The sequence below is a fragment of the Sinocyclocheilus anshuiensis genome, unplaced genomic scaffold (assembly GCF_001515605.1).
Source record: "Sinocyclocheilus anshuiensis isolate Anshui unplaced genomic scaffold, SAMN03320099.WGS_v1.1 scaffold1425, whole genome shotgun sequence".
In the NCBI taxonomy this organism is placed as follows: domain Eukaryota; kingdom Metazoa; phylum Chordata; class Actinopteri; order Cypriniformes; family Cyprinidae; genus Sinocyclocheilus; species Sinocyclocheilus anshuiensis.
In genome coordinates this window covers 653,351-668,915 of record NW_015551044.1, presented here as the reverse complement: position 1 = coordinate 668,915, position 15,565 = coordinate 653,351, and the positions used below count along the sequence as shown (strand labels likewise).

The window sequence follows — 15,565 nt, the reverse complement described above, 5'->3', positions numbered from 1 at the left end:
TTTGGATAAAAGCATCTGCTAAATGATTAAATGTAAATGTAAATTCAAACATGTGTGCAAATTCAAAGGGGTTTTGTGATTTATCTCAACTTCACAAGCAAAGTAAGTGTATAAGGTTTTTTATGAATATGATTTCTGAAACCTAATGGGAAAAAAGGGTCATTTTGCGGTGCTTTTTTGTCCATTGTTGAATTTGACAGCCACTGATGGCTGTCAGCTGTCAATTAAGAGTATAAATAAAATAAAATAAAAATAAAAATTGAAATTGTTTAATGTTTAAAAATGAATAAATTAAGACAGCCATAAGTATTATTTTTGAACATTTACAGTGGTATTGTAAAAGAAAATTTTATTTAAAATAAAATAAAATAATATTATTTTACAGTAAAATATAATAATAGTAATATTTCTATTTTTGTTTAATATTTTAATTTGTAATAATAGTAATAATAAAATAAGAAAAATAAAAGATTTTATGAACTTTTTTTATTGGCAAAATTTTATTTTACAGTACAGTAAGAGTAATAATAATAATAGTTATATTTCTTGTTATTATATAGTTTCTTTATAGTAATATTTCTATTATATAGTTATATTTTTTATGTGTTAATAATAATAATATCAATAAAATAATAATAATGATAATTTTATTTTACAGTACAATAATTGTGCAGTACACATGTTTTACCGTATAAGAGTAATAATTACTTAATTATTTAATTAAATTTAATTTCATTATTTATTTACAATATTTTATTTTATTATTTTATAGTCATTTTATTAATACATTTATTGTACATATTGATATATAATCACAAAATGTTTGGCCCAATCGTGCAGCCCAACAAACATGCCAATCTGGAGTTTATTTTTCTTTCCAAAATCAGATTGTAAATCGCAGTATGGTCCTGTATCAGAGCATGTGCACATTCATCAAATTTTCTCCATTTGTGTTCCACTGAAGATGCAAAATGACGTAAATGTTGATATGTTTATGCAGACTACCCCTTTTAGGGTGTATTTTCATGTTAATTTCCTCAGATTTGTGAAAGGATACCCCCCAAACTCTCCATACATTGGGAGCTCCCCAACCCTTTGCCATCTCCGGCACCAGAAGGCCCATTTCTGCTGTTTACGGCTTGACCAGGTGAGCACCAGTCTCCATGTGCTACGAATGCCATCCAGATGTTGTATTTGCATAATATGCATTGCACTGGACCACATCAGCATGTCATATTTATCTCAAATTTGCTCCTCTAGAGCTGTGAGCATGTTTCCTTTGAGGACGCAAAAGCGTATGGCTTCCAAAACAAGCTGATCATTGTTTCTGCTGAGATGGCTGGAAACGGCCTTTACAACTTCATAGTGCCTTTAAGAGCCTATTACAGACCCAGACGAGAGCTCAACCCTATAGTCCTGCTGTTAGACAACCTGTAAGCACACACACACACACACACACACATTCACCTCATGTGTGTTTCAGTAGTGTTAGTAATGTTTTTCTACTTCCTGCAGACCCGATGACCACTTCCTCGAGGCTATATCCTGCTTCCCAATGGTGTATTATATGGGTGGCACCATTGACAAGTACAGTTAGAGCAAAAAAACTTCTGTTTGACTAGGGCTGCACGATTTGTAGAAAAAAAATTAGATTTTCTAATAAAAAAATGCAATTGCGAGTAAAAATATACTTTATATATAGAAATGAGATGCACAATTTGGCCAAAATGATGTAATTATATATCAATATGACTTTATAATAATAATAATATTAATTATAATAATATAATGATGATAATTATTATTATTATTACTAAAAATATTAAACAAACATTTTAAATATTACTATTGTAGTATTTCCCTGTAAAATAAAAAAACTGTATTTAAGAATTAAAATAAAAATTAAAAATAATGCATAGCGCATATATTTATTCAGTGTAGTCAAGCACGATTTGGTGAAAAAAATTTAGATTTTTCTAATAAAATAGTGATTGCGATTTAAAATGTGTTTTATATTAAAAAAAAGGGCTGCACAATTTGGCCAACATTTTGTGATTGTGTATCAGTGTCACTATATAATATATATCATTATTATTAAATATATACAAAAATAAAAATAATAAATGTTACTTTTGTAATATTTCACTGTAAAACAAAAAAAATTGTATTTAAGGAAAAAATTATATAATAATTATTTTCAGTGCATATATTTAAATCACAGCCTTTGTGATTCCATAATTGCATTATGCCATATCATTATTATTATTATTTTTTATTTAATTTCAATTCATTTTATTTTGATTAATCGTGCAGCCCTATCTTTGACAGCCAATTCAAATATATCCCTCTAGATGTGAATATCTCTGATTGGATGTTTGTGTGATTGACAGTTTGGACAGCCTATTGCAGTGTGGTGTTCTGTATGCTGATAATCTAGTGGTGGTGGATAAAGAAAGTACAATGAGTGCAGAGGAAGACTATATGGCTGATGCTAAAACCATCGTCAACGTGCAGACCATGTTCAGGTGAGACTAGAACCAAAGCCCTGCAATCTACCAATAGAAATTGACATAATTTGTATAATTTATCATTTCAGTATCACCAAAGGTCATGGGTCTGATTCCCTGGGAATGCATGAACTAATAAAATGTTTACATTGAATGCACTGTAAGTCGCTTTGGATAAAAGCATCTGCCAAGTGCATCAATGTAATTATTAATCTCATAACTGTCTCATTTTCTCTGTCTGCGTCTCTCCAGGTTGTTTCCAAGTCTCAGTATAATCACAGAACTGACTCACCCGTCAAACATGAGATTCATGCAGTTCAGAGCGAAGGACTGTTACTCCCTCGCTCTGTCCAAACTCGAGAAGGTAAGACATGGAGAGATTTAAGTATTGAATACTGTAGTTTTGGATTATTGTAAAATGTGTGTGCTCGATCGACAGAAGGAACGTGACAAAGGCTCGAATCTTGCCTTCATGTTTCGACTTCCGTTTGCTGCTGGTCGAGTCTTCAGCATCAGTATGCTGGACACACTCCTGTACCAGGTAAATATAGTGTGTGTGTGTGTGCCTTTTAAAGAGGAATAATTTGGATTATCCCTAATAAACTCAGTAACAGCACCCTCTTGTACTCAGAAATTAAACATTACAGTTACAAATAGTAACATTTTATGCATTTGGTGACTTACATTGCATTCAAAGTATAATACCATTCAAAAGTTTGGGGTCACTGTTTTTAAATATTTTTGAAGGAAGTCTCTTCTGCTCACTAAGGCTGCATTTATTTGATAAAAAATACAGTAAAAACAGTAATATTGTGAAATATTATTACAGTTTAAAATAACAGTTTTCTATGTGAATATATTGTAAATTGTAATTTATTTCTGTGATGTAAAGCTGAATTTTCAGCATCATTATTCCAGTCTTCAGTGTCACATGATCCTTCAGAAATCATTCTAATATGCTGATTTGCTGCTCAACAAACATTTCTGATTATTATCAGTGTTGAAAACAGTTGTGCTGCTTCACATTTTTGTGGGAACTGTGTTTTAGGATTCTTTGATGAATACAAAGTTCTAAAGAACAGCATTTATTTGAAATAAAAATCTTTTGAAATACTTTTTGTCTGTCTAACGTATCTGGATGTTTGGCTATGCAGAGAGATGCATTAGTAATATTGATTTTGGTTTTGTGGTTTGTTTTGTACATGAGTGTTTTGTGAAGGACTACATGATCCCAATAGCCAGATTGCTGCTGGGATTGGACACCACGCCGGGATCAGGGTACCTGTGCGCTGTGAGTTCAACACATGGCGTGTGTGTGTTTAGATGTGTGTTGTGATCTGTCAGTGTTTGTTTATGAACATGTTCCTGTGTGTGTAGATGCACGTATGCGAGGCTGATCTCTGGATCCGCACGTACGGGAGACTCTTCCAGAAGTTCTGCTCGTCTAGTTCAGAGATTCCCATCGGAATCTACCGCACAGAATCACACGCATCACCTGAGGTATCTATCTATCTATCTATCTATCTGTCTGTTTGTCTGTCTTTCTGTCTGTCTGTCTGTCTGTCTGTCTGTCTGTCTGTCTGTCTGTCTGTCTGCCTGCCTGCCTGTCTGTCTATCTATGCATCTATCCATCTGTCTGTCGGTCTGTCTGTCCATCCGTCTATCTATCTGTCTGTCTATCTATCTGTCTGTCTACTTGTCTGTCTGTCTGTCTATCTATCTGTCTATCTGTCTGTCTATCTATCCGTCTGTCTGTCTGTCTGTCTGTCCGTCCGTCCGTCCGTCCGTCTGTCTGTCTATCTATGTCTGTCTGTCTGTCTGTCCGTCCATCTCTCCGTCTGTCTGTCTGTCTATCCATCCATCCATCCATCCAACGTTTGTTCTATCTATGGTTCTATGTACTGGGTATGTATCCTATTTGCTCACATGATTTTTGTCTTGCTGATGTCGTGAGCAAATTCACACCTGCAGCTGATCAATACTTGTCGCCTCCAGTTTCAAGGTTCCGTCAGCATTGAAAGGTTAAACGACACCAGGGAGAAGGGGGAGGAGTCAAAGATCCTCACCCGGAGCTCCTCCAGCAGTGACCAAGCAGAACACCCGCTCCTGAGAAAGAAGAGCATGTACTGGACGAGGCGTCTCAGTAGGCGGAGCGTGAAGAGGAGCGACTCCTCCCTCAGCTCCATCCAGCAGCGTATGGGCATGTTACGCCGCTCGGAAAGGGAGGAACTTACGGAACTGGTCAGGAACCGCATGCAGCACTTGGGCCTGCACACGGCGGGATACAGTAAACACACCCCTTACCTCATTAATAATATTCATATGTATAATATGTTTATGCTTAAGTAAAGTAATTCGTTTTGTGGAACAAAACTGGAAGATCTGCCCAAATAATGTTTGTTTTAATGTGGTTAGGAGGCTGTAACCACCATAACCCTCCTCTTTTCACAAATTCCTTACGGATAAAATCAACTCCTGTCCTACATTTCTCTCATATCACATTTAACTTGAAAATTTATATCAGATTATGGAATTAAAAAGGGTTGTGAACACTGATTATGTTGAATCCTGAATGTTATTACATTCTTGGTCAGAAGAACCTTTGTTTTATCAGACATTATACTTCCACATAGTAATTTTGATTTGAAATATTTCTCTCTTCCTCTTTTTCATTCTAACTTTCATCTCATATAGAGGATGTCACAAATCTAACAGCCAGTGATGTAATGAACCGAGTTAATTTGGGGTATTTGCAAGGTAAACACCCTCTACTATAGTGTTGCCATGAATAGTTTGCTCCGTGGGCTTATTTATTCTTTTTATGGTATTCTATCCACATGTTTTGAGAGTTATAAAGAAGATAAGACATGAAATTATAGGGAGAATATGATGCAAGCCAGATTCAAGCATATGTGCTAAATGCCTGAGTCATGATTTGATTTCGTGGCATATTTAGATTTTAATTAACTATTTTAATTCATTATAACTCTCAGTCAGTGTTTCTGAATTGTATTTCAGGCTACATTGAATATAACAAATTGTAGCATAAAGTTATTTATCTAGATATTAATTTGCTTCATCTTTCACTATGGAACTTTAACCATGCCCATATTGTTGAGTGACAGATGTATCCACCAATCTCTGTTGCAGATGAGTTGAATGACCAGCAGAACTCCATCTCATATGTGCTGATAAACCCCGCCCCCGACACGCTGCTGCAGCTCAATGATGTTGTGTATGTAGCACATCCTGACAGATACACATATACACACATTTATTTCTTTAACTGGTGTTATTCCTAAACTAATTGTAGGCACTAACTGAATAAAATCATAGATATCTTAAAAAGAGAACAGTATTTAGAAATATTCAAATACTTTTTTGGGCTACTTTATCATGGTAACAGTATAGTTTTTGGTTGCTAAAACTATATTAAAGTCATTTTCTGTAATTAAAATACAAATATTTTACACATAAACCAGAGTTATTATAGTTAACTAAAACTAACTGTCAGTATCACCAAAGAAAACTAAAAAAAAAAAAAAAAAAAAACATTACTTGAAATAAAATAAACAGCTGAAATAAAATATAAAAATATATATAAAATAAAAACAAATTCAGCTAGTTGCCAAGGCAACATTTCTCATTTTAATTTAGTTTAACTTGTACTACAATAACTAAAACTGAAAAAAAAAACGAAAAAAAAAAAAACGATATAGACATATAAAAAACAAAAACTACTGAAAATGACAGAAACACAATAAAATTACTAAAACTTTCCAATTAAAATTATAAATAGAAAAAAATTAAAATTAGTAATAACAAAAACTATAATATCTCAATAATAAAATAACACTGACATAAACATAAATATTAAAATGTAAAAATTAGAAATGTTGATTTGGCTACTAACTGAAATAAGTTTAAGTACTAAACTACAACTACAACAACTGAAATAAAAATAAATTAAAGAAAACCCCAAAACTAATAAAAATGGCAAAATTATTTTATTTTTACATATAAGTCATGCATCTGTTTTTCTCAGGAAGACCACCCAAAAAATCCCCCAAATGTAGACCATTCCAGGTTTTAATGTTTTTATAGGGACAGTTGGTCACATTTATATGTGTGTTTGCGGGTGTGCGTCAGGTTTAAGCAACTTTGCGGTGACATTTGTCCCTCATAAAGTCAGCAAAACCTGATGCACACAGACATGCAGACACACAAACATTTGTCAATCACATTGACAGAATCACATTGTCAGAGTAAACCCTCTCAAACATGAATCACTCAAAGTGCTCTTTGTGTTCTGCAGGTTCCTGATCCGTCCGGATCCACTGGCTCACGTACCAGAAGCGCCGCCTGTACAAACCCGCCGGTGCCGGTCCACGACTGACACACCAGAACTCAACAAGATTTAACCGGTCAGAACTACCATCATATGAAAAAAACCTATGATATATAACTGGACTATAAAGAGCTGTCGGCACTTTAAACTTTTCACTCATATAAGCTCTTGCTCTTAGATTCATCAGTGATATTATGGTCTGAACACTGCATATAATACAATGAGCTTTGTGAAATATTGTGCAGTGAAGTCAAAGTTCGTGTCCATCAATGAAGAGCGTTATTTATCCAGTGCTGTAACAAACGCACAGATTGTCCTGTTGTAGGTCAGACACTAGAGGGCGATGGTGTCAGAATAAAAACTGATTGCTGTCATGCAGTCAACTTTGTTATTGGATAATCAGGTTTTTGCTGTTGTAATGCAGGCATGCATTTCTCGTTTCGTTTTCATGTTTGTTTATTGCCTTGCAGTGTTTTGCATTAAGGAAGATCACAAACAGACTTCTTAATTCTGTACAGCGGCCACAAAAATTATTTAAAAATGTCTGAATGTCATTGCATTAGGCAAAATATCAAACCAAGTAGCATTTATTTTTACGAAAGATGCACCAGTTGATTCAAAGACAGAATTACTTAAAGGAGTAGTTCACCTAAAAATTAAAATTTGCTGAACATTTCAGGGCTCTACGCTTACACTTCTTTTCAGGAGCACTTGTGCTGGAGCACTGTCAAAAATTCACGAGCACCTTCTGATCAATAACAAAAATTTGCCTTCCCATTACAAGGTAATATTTGACTCCTTAAAGTGATTTACAGGGGCTTTTTTGTAATGGCATTTTTTCTCATTTTAATAAAAGTATGTCAAATTCAAAAATCTATATTTATAAGCTTTTCCAAAATTTCTAATTAAATAAATAGAATAAGAACAGGTAGAATAAGAATAATAAGTTGCCAATCAAAAGAAATCTATATTAACAAAATTAGTTTCCACTACAACGGTGGCACAGAAGAACACAAAAGTGGCATGTAGGTAAATTTACAGACATTTACAGAGGCTCAGAGGTGGCATGGATTCATAAAACTCATAACAATGTTGTGAGATTAACGTTTTAAATATAAAATTTAGAACTATTGTTTGATTGAAATGATTTAAATAACTGAAATGACACTTTCAAAATAAAAAAAAAACTGCCAGCAGGTGGCGACAAGTCACTGATTTTATCACAGAATCATTCATTCAATTGATTTGTTTGAACGGCTGATTCATTCAGGAACGAAGCAAGTGACTGTCTTTATGAATGGGTAATTGAATCATTGACTCACTAGATTCATTTAAAAACGCAGGTTCATTCATAAACGAAACACCGCTTTGTTTGCTTGGAGATGCGCAGCAGCTCGATTGTGACTTTGTTTGAAACTATTTTTGTTGACGAAATAGAAATTGACGAATATTAACTTATTGTTTATTGAACTGTTGTATTAATTTAATATCACATTTGCAATCTCCCTTAATAACCTTTAAAAGCTGTCACTCACTTCAGTTCATCGCGATCTTACAAAGTTGCATTATAATCAATGTAGCTCTCTACACTGCACTACACCCCGTCTACACTTTGTTTGTTATAACGAGAGGATTTGTGAGCTTGCATAACTCAGCAATGAACAAAACTTCAGTAGGCTATTTTGAGCAGTGAGTGGATTCTGGTTAACATTGCATTCAAGGAATCAACATATGTCTGCGATGCATCACTCAACGCTGCAAAAACACGCAAGTAGAAATCTTTGAAGCTCCCCTGAGCGCAAACACAAATACGCTGATCGGGTTAGTCGCACAGGTGCTCCTAAATATTTTTTGATAGTCGCACTGTAGAGCCCTGCATATACTCATTCTGAGACCATACAAGATGTAGATGAGTTTGTTTTTTCATCAGATTTGAAGAAATGTAGCATTACAGCATCACTTGCTAATCAATGGATCCTCTGCAGTGAATGGGTGCCGTCAGAATGAGAGTCCAAACAGCTGATAAAAACATCACAATAATCCACACCACTCCAGTCCATCAGTTTGTGAAGTGAAACGCTGCATGTTTGTCAGAAACAAATCCATCATTAAGATGTTTTTAACTTCAAACCATTTTTTCCAGTTAAAATATGAGTCCTCTATCTTTTTTTTTTCCCATTAAAAAGTCATCTCATCTGAATCAGGAGAGAAATCTGCACCGATCAAGCACCGTTTACAAGTGGAAACAGTCCAAAACAATTCTAAACAAATATGTGGGTGGATTTTGATGTAAGAGGACAAAAGAGGATGAACCTTTCCCTGGAGGAAGCATTATTATGGATTATGGCCTCACATTTTGGCCTCAAGCAGAGTTTTGAAGTTAAAATACCTTAATGATGCATTTGTTTCTTACAAACACGCAGCTTTTGGCTTCACAAGATATTAATTGATGATCTGGAGTGGTGTGGATTACTTGTGGATTATTGTGATGTATTTATCAGCTGTTTGGACTCTCAATCTGACGGCACCCATTCACTGCAGAGGATCCATTGCTGAGCAAGTGATGCAATGCTACATTTCTCCAAATCTGATGAAGAAACAAACTCATTTACATCCTGGACATTTTCACCAAATGTTAATTTTTGGGTGAACTATTCCTTTCACGTCTCTGAGGACAAGCAACTCTTGATAAACAAGATATAAAGTGATAAACTCATGTAGCAGGGTTGATAAAATGAGTCTAGGAGTGATTTTGTCCAGATATTACAAGCCAAAGCAGACACGTCTCATGTATAGACGTCTCCTGACTTATGAAACGATGAATGCATTAAATCAGCTTTTTACAGTAAGATGATATGTTCTTTAATGGCTGTAGAAATTCTTCTCTAAATCATAGTATGAGTTGTAGGAATTGCATTTACCTGCCAAATGCGTGTTTGGAATATCTAACATATTAGATGTGTGTTAAGATATTAACAAAATTAGTTTCCACTACAACGGTGGCACAGAAGAACACAAAAGTGGCATGTAGGTAAATTTACAGACATTTACAGAGGCTCAGAGGTGGCATGGATTCATAAAACTCATAACAATGTTGTGAGATTAACGTTTTAAATATAAAATTTAGAACTATTGTTTGATTGAAATGATTTAAATAACTGAAATGACACTTTCAAAATAAAAAAAAAACTGCCAGCAGGTGGCGACAAGTCACTGATTTTATCACAGAATCATTCATTCAATTGATTTGTTTGAACGGCTGATTCATTCAGGAACGAAGCAAGTGACTGTCTTTATGAATGGGTAATTGAATCATTGACTCACTAGATTCATTTAAAAACGCAGGTTCATTCATAAACGAAACACCGCTTTGTTTGCTTGGAGATGCGCAGCAGCTCGATTGTGACTTTGTTTGAAACTATTTTTGTTGACGAAATAGAAATTGACGAATATTAACTTATTGTTTATTGAACTGTTGTATTAATTTAATATCACATTTGCAATCTCCCTTAATAACCTTTAAAAGCTGTCACTCACTTCAGTTCATCGCGATCTTACAAAGTTGCATTATAATCAATGTAGCTCTCTACACTGCACTACACCCCGTCTACACTTTGTTTGTTATAACGAGAGGATTTGTGAGCTTGCATAACTCAGCAATGAACAAAACTTCAGTAGGCTATTTTGAGCAGTGAGTGGATTCTGGTTAACATTGCATTCAAGGAATCAACATATGTCTGCGATGCATCACTCAACGCTGCAAAAACACGCAAGTAGAAATCTTTGAAGCTCCCCTGAGCGCAAACACAAATACGCTGATCGGGTTAGTCGCACAGGTGCTCCTAAATATTTTTTGATAGTCGCACTGTAGAGCCCTGCATATACTCATTCTGAGACCATACAAGATGTAGATGAGTTTGTTTTTTCATCAGATTTGAAGAAATGTAGCATTACAGCATCACTTGCTAATCAATGGATCCTCTGCAGTGAATGGGTGCCGTCAGAATGAGAGTCCAAACAGCTGATAAAAACATCACAATAATCCACACCACTCCAGTCCATCAGTTTGTGAAGTGAAACGCTGCATGTTTGTCAGAAACAAATCCATCATTAAGATGTTTTTAACTTCAAACCATTTTTTCCAGTTAAAATATGAGTCCTCTATCTTTTTTTTTTCCCATTAAAAAGTCATCTCATCTGAATCAGGAGAGAAATCTGCACCGATCAAGCACCGTTTACAAGTGGAAACAGTCCAAAACAATTCTAAACAAATATGTGGGTGGATTTTGATGTAAGAGGACAAAAGAGGATGAACCTTTCCCTGGAGGAAGCATTATTATGGATTATGGCCTCACATTTTGGCCTCAAGCAGAGTTTTGAAGTTAAAATACCTTAATGATGCATTTGTTTCTTACAAACACGCAGCTTTTGGCTTCACAAGATATTAATTGATGATCTGGAGTGGTGTGGATTACTTGTGGATTATTGTGATGTATTTATCAGCTGTTTGGACTCTCAATCTGACGGCACCCATTCACTGCAGAGGATCCATTGCTGAGCAAGTGATGCAATGCTACATTTCTCCAAATCTGATGAAGAAACAAACTCATCTACATCTGGCATGACCTGAGGGTGAGCACATTTTCAGCAAAACTTAATTTTTGGGTGAACTATTCCTTTAAGTGTACATTTGTTAGGATCCCTGTGTTGCATATTACCTTCATTCTAGTCATTATTATTATTGCGGTGCACATTTGGTTAGTTTTCAATTAGACTAAGTTGTCCACATACCAGTAATAATTAAATGTGCAACGTGTTGATATTGTAATTATAATGTACAATGTATTTACATAGAATGTAATTTGTACGTCAGATATTTTTGTGATTTTGGTGCCTTTTGAAATTAAAGTGTTTAATGCATATGTTATTTAAGGTCGTGTGTGTGTGTGTGTGTGAGAGAACATTTAATAGTGTGGTGAGGTGTGTCCATTTGGAAGTACACCTCATGATCATGTGAGAGTGGGAATAAGAGCGAGTGCCAGCAGTGTGGGGTACACACACACACACACACACACACACACACACTGCTGAGAGAGGCAGTTTCGATCGACAGGTCTGAGCAAGAGGGCGAGACTGGGAGGCGTGTGAACGGCAAGGTGTGTGTGAGGAAAAATTCATGGAAAAGTGTGTGTGCTTGTTTTTTTAAGAGTGATGAATTGATGGACTTAAGAGGGAACATTATAAACCTAATACTCTCTCTCTCTCTCTCTCTCTCTCTCTCTATGATATACGGGTGATTCTTCAGTTAGGGGAAATTTTCAGGTCCCTAGTGTAAGGGGGAAAAAAAGTAAATAAATTATTTTCATTTAAAATAATAGGTTATAATAGAACATTAGAACTGGTTGTGTCTGTTTAATTTATTTGACTAGGCCTATGTACATTTTTAGTGCCTTTTTTGGTTTTTATATTTAGTTTTTGTAAAATATACTTTTATAAACAAATGAAATACAAATTTAATTTGAATTAATTTTCATGTCAAATTTAAATACATATATTAATATATATTTATAAACACGCAATGTACTTACCTATTTAATGTATATATATATATATATATGTGAGTGTGTGTATTTATATATATGTATTTATGTATTTAAATATATTTTAGTATATGTTTGATTTAAATTATTTGTTTATTTCATTATTTATTGTGGTTTTCTACTTTATTTATTTATTTGTGGCGGAGCTTAACCAAATCATCAGTATTTGGCATTTTAATTCAGAAAACAATTTACTTCTTTTTATTTTTCTATATTAAAAGTAAATTCTGTATTTAAAAAAAGCAGTGGTGTGTTAGCGCATCCAACTTTTTTATACCAAACTCTATGATTAGAATTATAACAGGACATAGGAACAATATTTTAACAAACAAACTTCATAAAACATAACTCGCATTTGTCTTTCATTTTTTACGTTTAAAGTAGTCAAAAGTGTTTCCAAATGAAGGCAAATCAAACTGCGTTAAATAAACACTCTCTTTGTTTAGGAAAGTGCTTTTTTTGTTATCGCCAATCTTCCAAGTAAATGGTGCAGAAAAAGATCTCCTTAAGCTACGAACAATTCCATAAACCGATAATTCCCTAATTAAACAACAAACAGTGATTAATAGTGAACCAGGCAGAAAACACGCGGTGTCAGAGGAGCGGTTCGTGTCATGTTTCATTGTTCTTCTGTGAGAAGCTCTCAGATGCTAATCTCTTCATCCTGTGGAGGTGTTTTGTGATCGTAGCGTGTCATTAGCTGGAGTGTGACCGCCTCAGGCCCAAACCTGCACCCGTTATAAGAGATCACCTGAGGCTGTGCTCTTTAGCATCGCCGCTCACGCCCACGAACACACCCGCTGCGTTTATCTGTGCCGTTTCACACAGCCTCACATACTGTACGCATGCAGCGCAGACATGTGTGCACACGCATGCAGGTGCATGCAAACGCATGTGAAAACACATGCACAGGGCAAACAAATGGACGTGTATAAGAAGGATGCGCACATGAACACGGACAGTTTAGGATTGCTGTGTGAGTGTGTGTGTGAGAGCGAGAGAGAGAGGGAGGGTAGACAGATGTCACATCTGTCGCAGTGTCTCAAGGGACGTCAGACCATGAGAACCAACTTCTCTCCAAACACACACTCACACACACACACACACACACACACACACAAGCTCCTCCTTCAGAGAGCAAAAGGTCAGTGTCACTGACTGAATTTTGGCCTTGAACACAAACACGCACACACACACACACACCCATATATGGGTGTAATACTTGATTCTGATTGGTCAATGGTGGCGTTCTGCAATCAAACATTTTAGGCCTCTAAACTGATCAGGCAACTGATTAACTGTTAGTTTTAAGTCTCTTTTTTATTTCTCAATAATCAAAAATGTTATTTATTTTTTGACTTGGACTTTCAGTTGCAATGTAATAAGTAGATGCTGCTATTTTTTCATTTTTGCTGTATTTATCTATCTATCTATCTGTCTGTCTATCTGTTTGTCTATCCATCCATCTGTCTATCTATCTATCTATCTATATCTTTATTTTTAAATGTGTTCACAATATTTTTTAAATATATATTTATATATGTATTCAAATATTTGAATTATTATAATTATAGTTAAATATGACAATCAGTGACACTGAACACTGGAGTAATGATGCTGAAAATTCAGCTTTTCATCACAGTAATAAATTACACTTTAAAATATATTAAAATTAAAAACACCTATTTTGAATTACAATACTATTTCACATTATTAGCGTTTTTACTGTATTTTATATACTGTATAAATGCAGCCTTGGTGAGCAGAAGAGACTTCTACATAATCTGTAAGTACACATCAATCTTCTCAACTAGTTCAGTCAAATCCATGTTTATGTACTTTAGCTGAAATTCTTGTGAAGTGGTTGAATTTCTTGCTTCTCAACTCAAGTGTGTGTGGGGTCGTGTTTCACATCTCTCACATCAGGATTCCAGTGAGGGTCTAACAGGGTGTGTGTGTGTGTGTGTGTGTGTGTGTTGTCCTGTCAGGTTCAGAGGACTGTCAGCTCGCATGGCCTTTAACCATTAAACACATTAGCATTTAGCGTGGTTAGCATTTCACTACAACAGCTGTCTGCTACAAGTCCCTAAAGCAGGTCTCACACACACACTAGCATATACATACACACATAAATAACTCTCACACACACACACATGCAAGAATAAATGTATCCAGATAGACAGCAACACACATTCATTCACACACAAACCTACACTGTAAAAAATTATATGATGAAAAAGCCATGACAACTTATGTTTTTAAGTTACTTTAACTCATAAAAATAATTTAAGCAGTTTCCTTTTTTATATAAGTTATACTAGATTCAACTTGATTTTTATAAGTCAGTTTAATGTTACTGAAATTCAAAGAGCCCAATTTAGTTCAGTGAACTTAACATTTTAAGTTGTAGCTTTTTGGCACTAACCGGCCAAATCTCTGAACATGGATTCATGCGCAGGAGTCAAATTTGTTCATGAATTTAATATCAGAGTCCTTTCCAAGAAAAAAAAAATATTCAGCAAATCTAGACATTAGACTCATGTTTGAAACATGAGACATCGCAGTGCAACATCAAACAAGGAGACACGGGCAGACTACACAGCGAACTAACTAAACCGCGGAGGAATTTCAGATGAACTTGAGGAAGCTGTCCGTTGGGCTTGCGCGCGAAGAAGCATATTCAGCGTGAAAACATCATTTTTGGGAGATTATTGTTCATTTTAGCAGAATAGAGCAGAATTAGTTATGTTCTGTCATTGTTTTTCGAACTGTAGTTACCTTTCAAGTTTTGTATTTCTGATACGGTGGCCGCTGTGCTGTGCTGCATTAGCCTGCAGATTGTAATGTAACGTTTGATATTTGACACAAATTTGTTTCTCCATCTGTTAAACATCGTTACGATGGGCAATCACATATGAAACGTATTAATATGATTTAAGAGACCACGATTGAAACAATTGTTAACCTTGTTCATTTGTGACTACTTTTTTAGAAAGACGTTTTTGTTAGCCGAGCAACAGACATGTTAAAGGTTACATTCAGTTGGACGCACTGTAGGCCTAACGTTACATCTGTTCCTCACAAGCTCGTTTTCTGTGCCATTCGTTATT

General features: G+C 35.1%; 1 protein-coding gene across 1 annotated transcript in view; it reads left to right on the top strand.

The window, feature by feature from the left end:
* The window catches only part of kcnt1a (potassium sodium-activated channel subfamily T member 1a), a 23,709-nt gene extending 16,652 nt beyond the window's left edge, over nt 1-7,057 (top strand). Inside the window, exons 20-31 of the mRNA XM_016451283.1 lie at nt 1,042-1,147; nt 1,261-1,433; nt 1,516-1,587; nt 2,391-2,525; nt 2,760-2,871; nt 2,947-3,048; nt 3,715-3,798; nt 3,885-4,007; nt 4,503-4,794; nt 5,202-5,264; nt 5,658-5,742; nt 6,823-7,057. Of these exons, the coding sequence (XP_016306769.1) occupies nt 1,042-1,147; nt 1,261-1,433; nt 1,516-1,587; nt 2,391-2,525; nt 2,760-2,871; nt 2,947-3,048; nt 3,715-3,798; nt 3,885-4,007; nt 4,503-4,794; nt 5,202-5,264; nt 5,658-5,742; nt 6,823-6,928 (1,453 nt within the window). The 3' untranslated portion in view covers nt 6,929-7,057. The remainder of the gene's footprint in view (nt 1-1,041; nt 1,148-1,260; nt 1,434-1,515; nt 1,588-2,390; nt 2,526-2,759; nt 2,872-2,946; nt 3,049-3,714; nt 3,799-3,884; nt 4,008-4,502; nt 4,795-5,201; nt 5,265-5,657; nt 5,743-6,822) is intronic.
* Nucleotides 7,058-15,565: the final 8,508 nt, after the last annotated feature.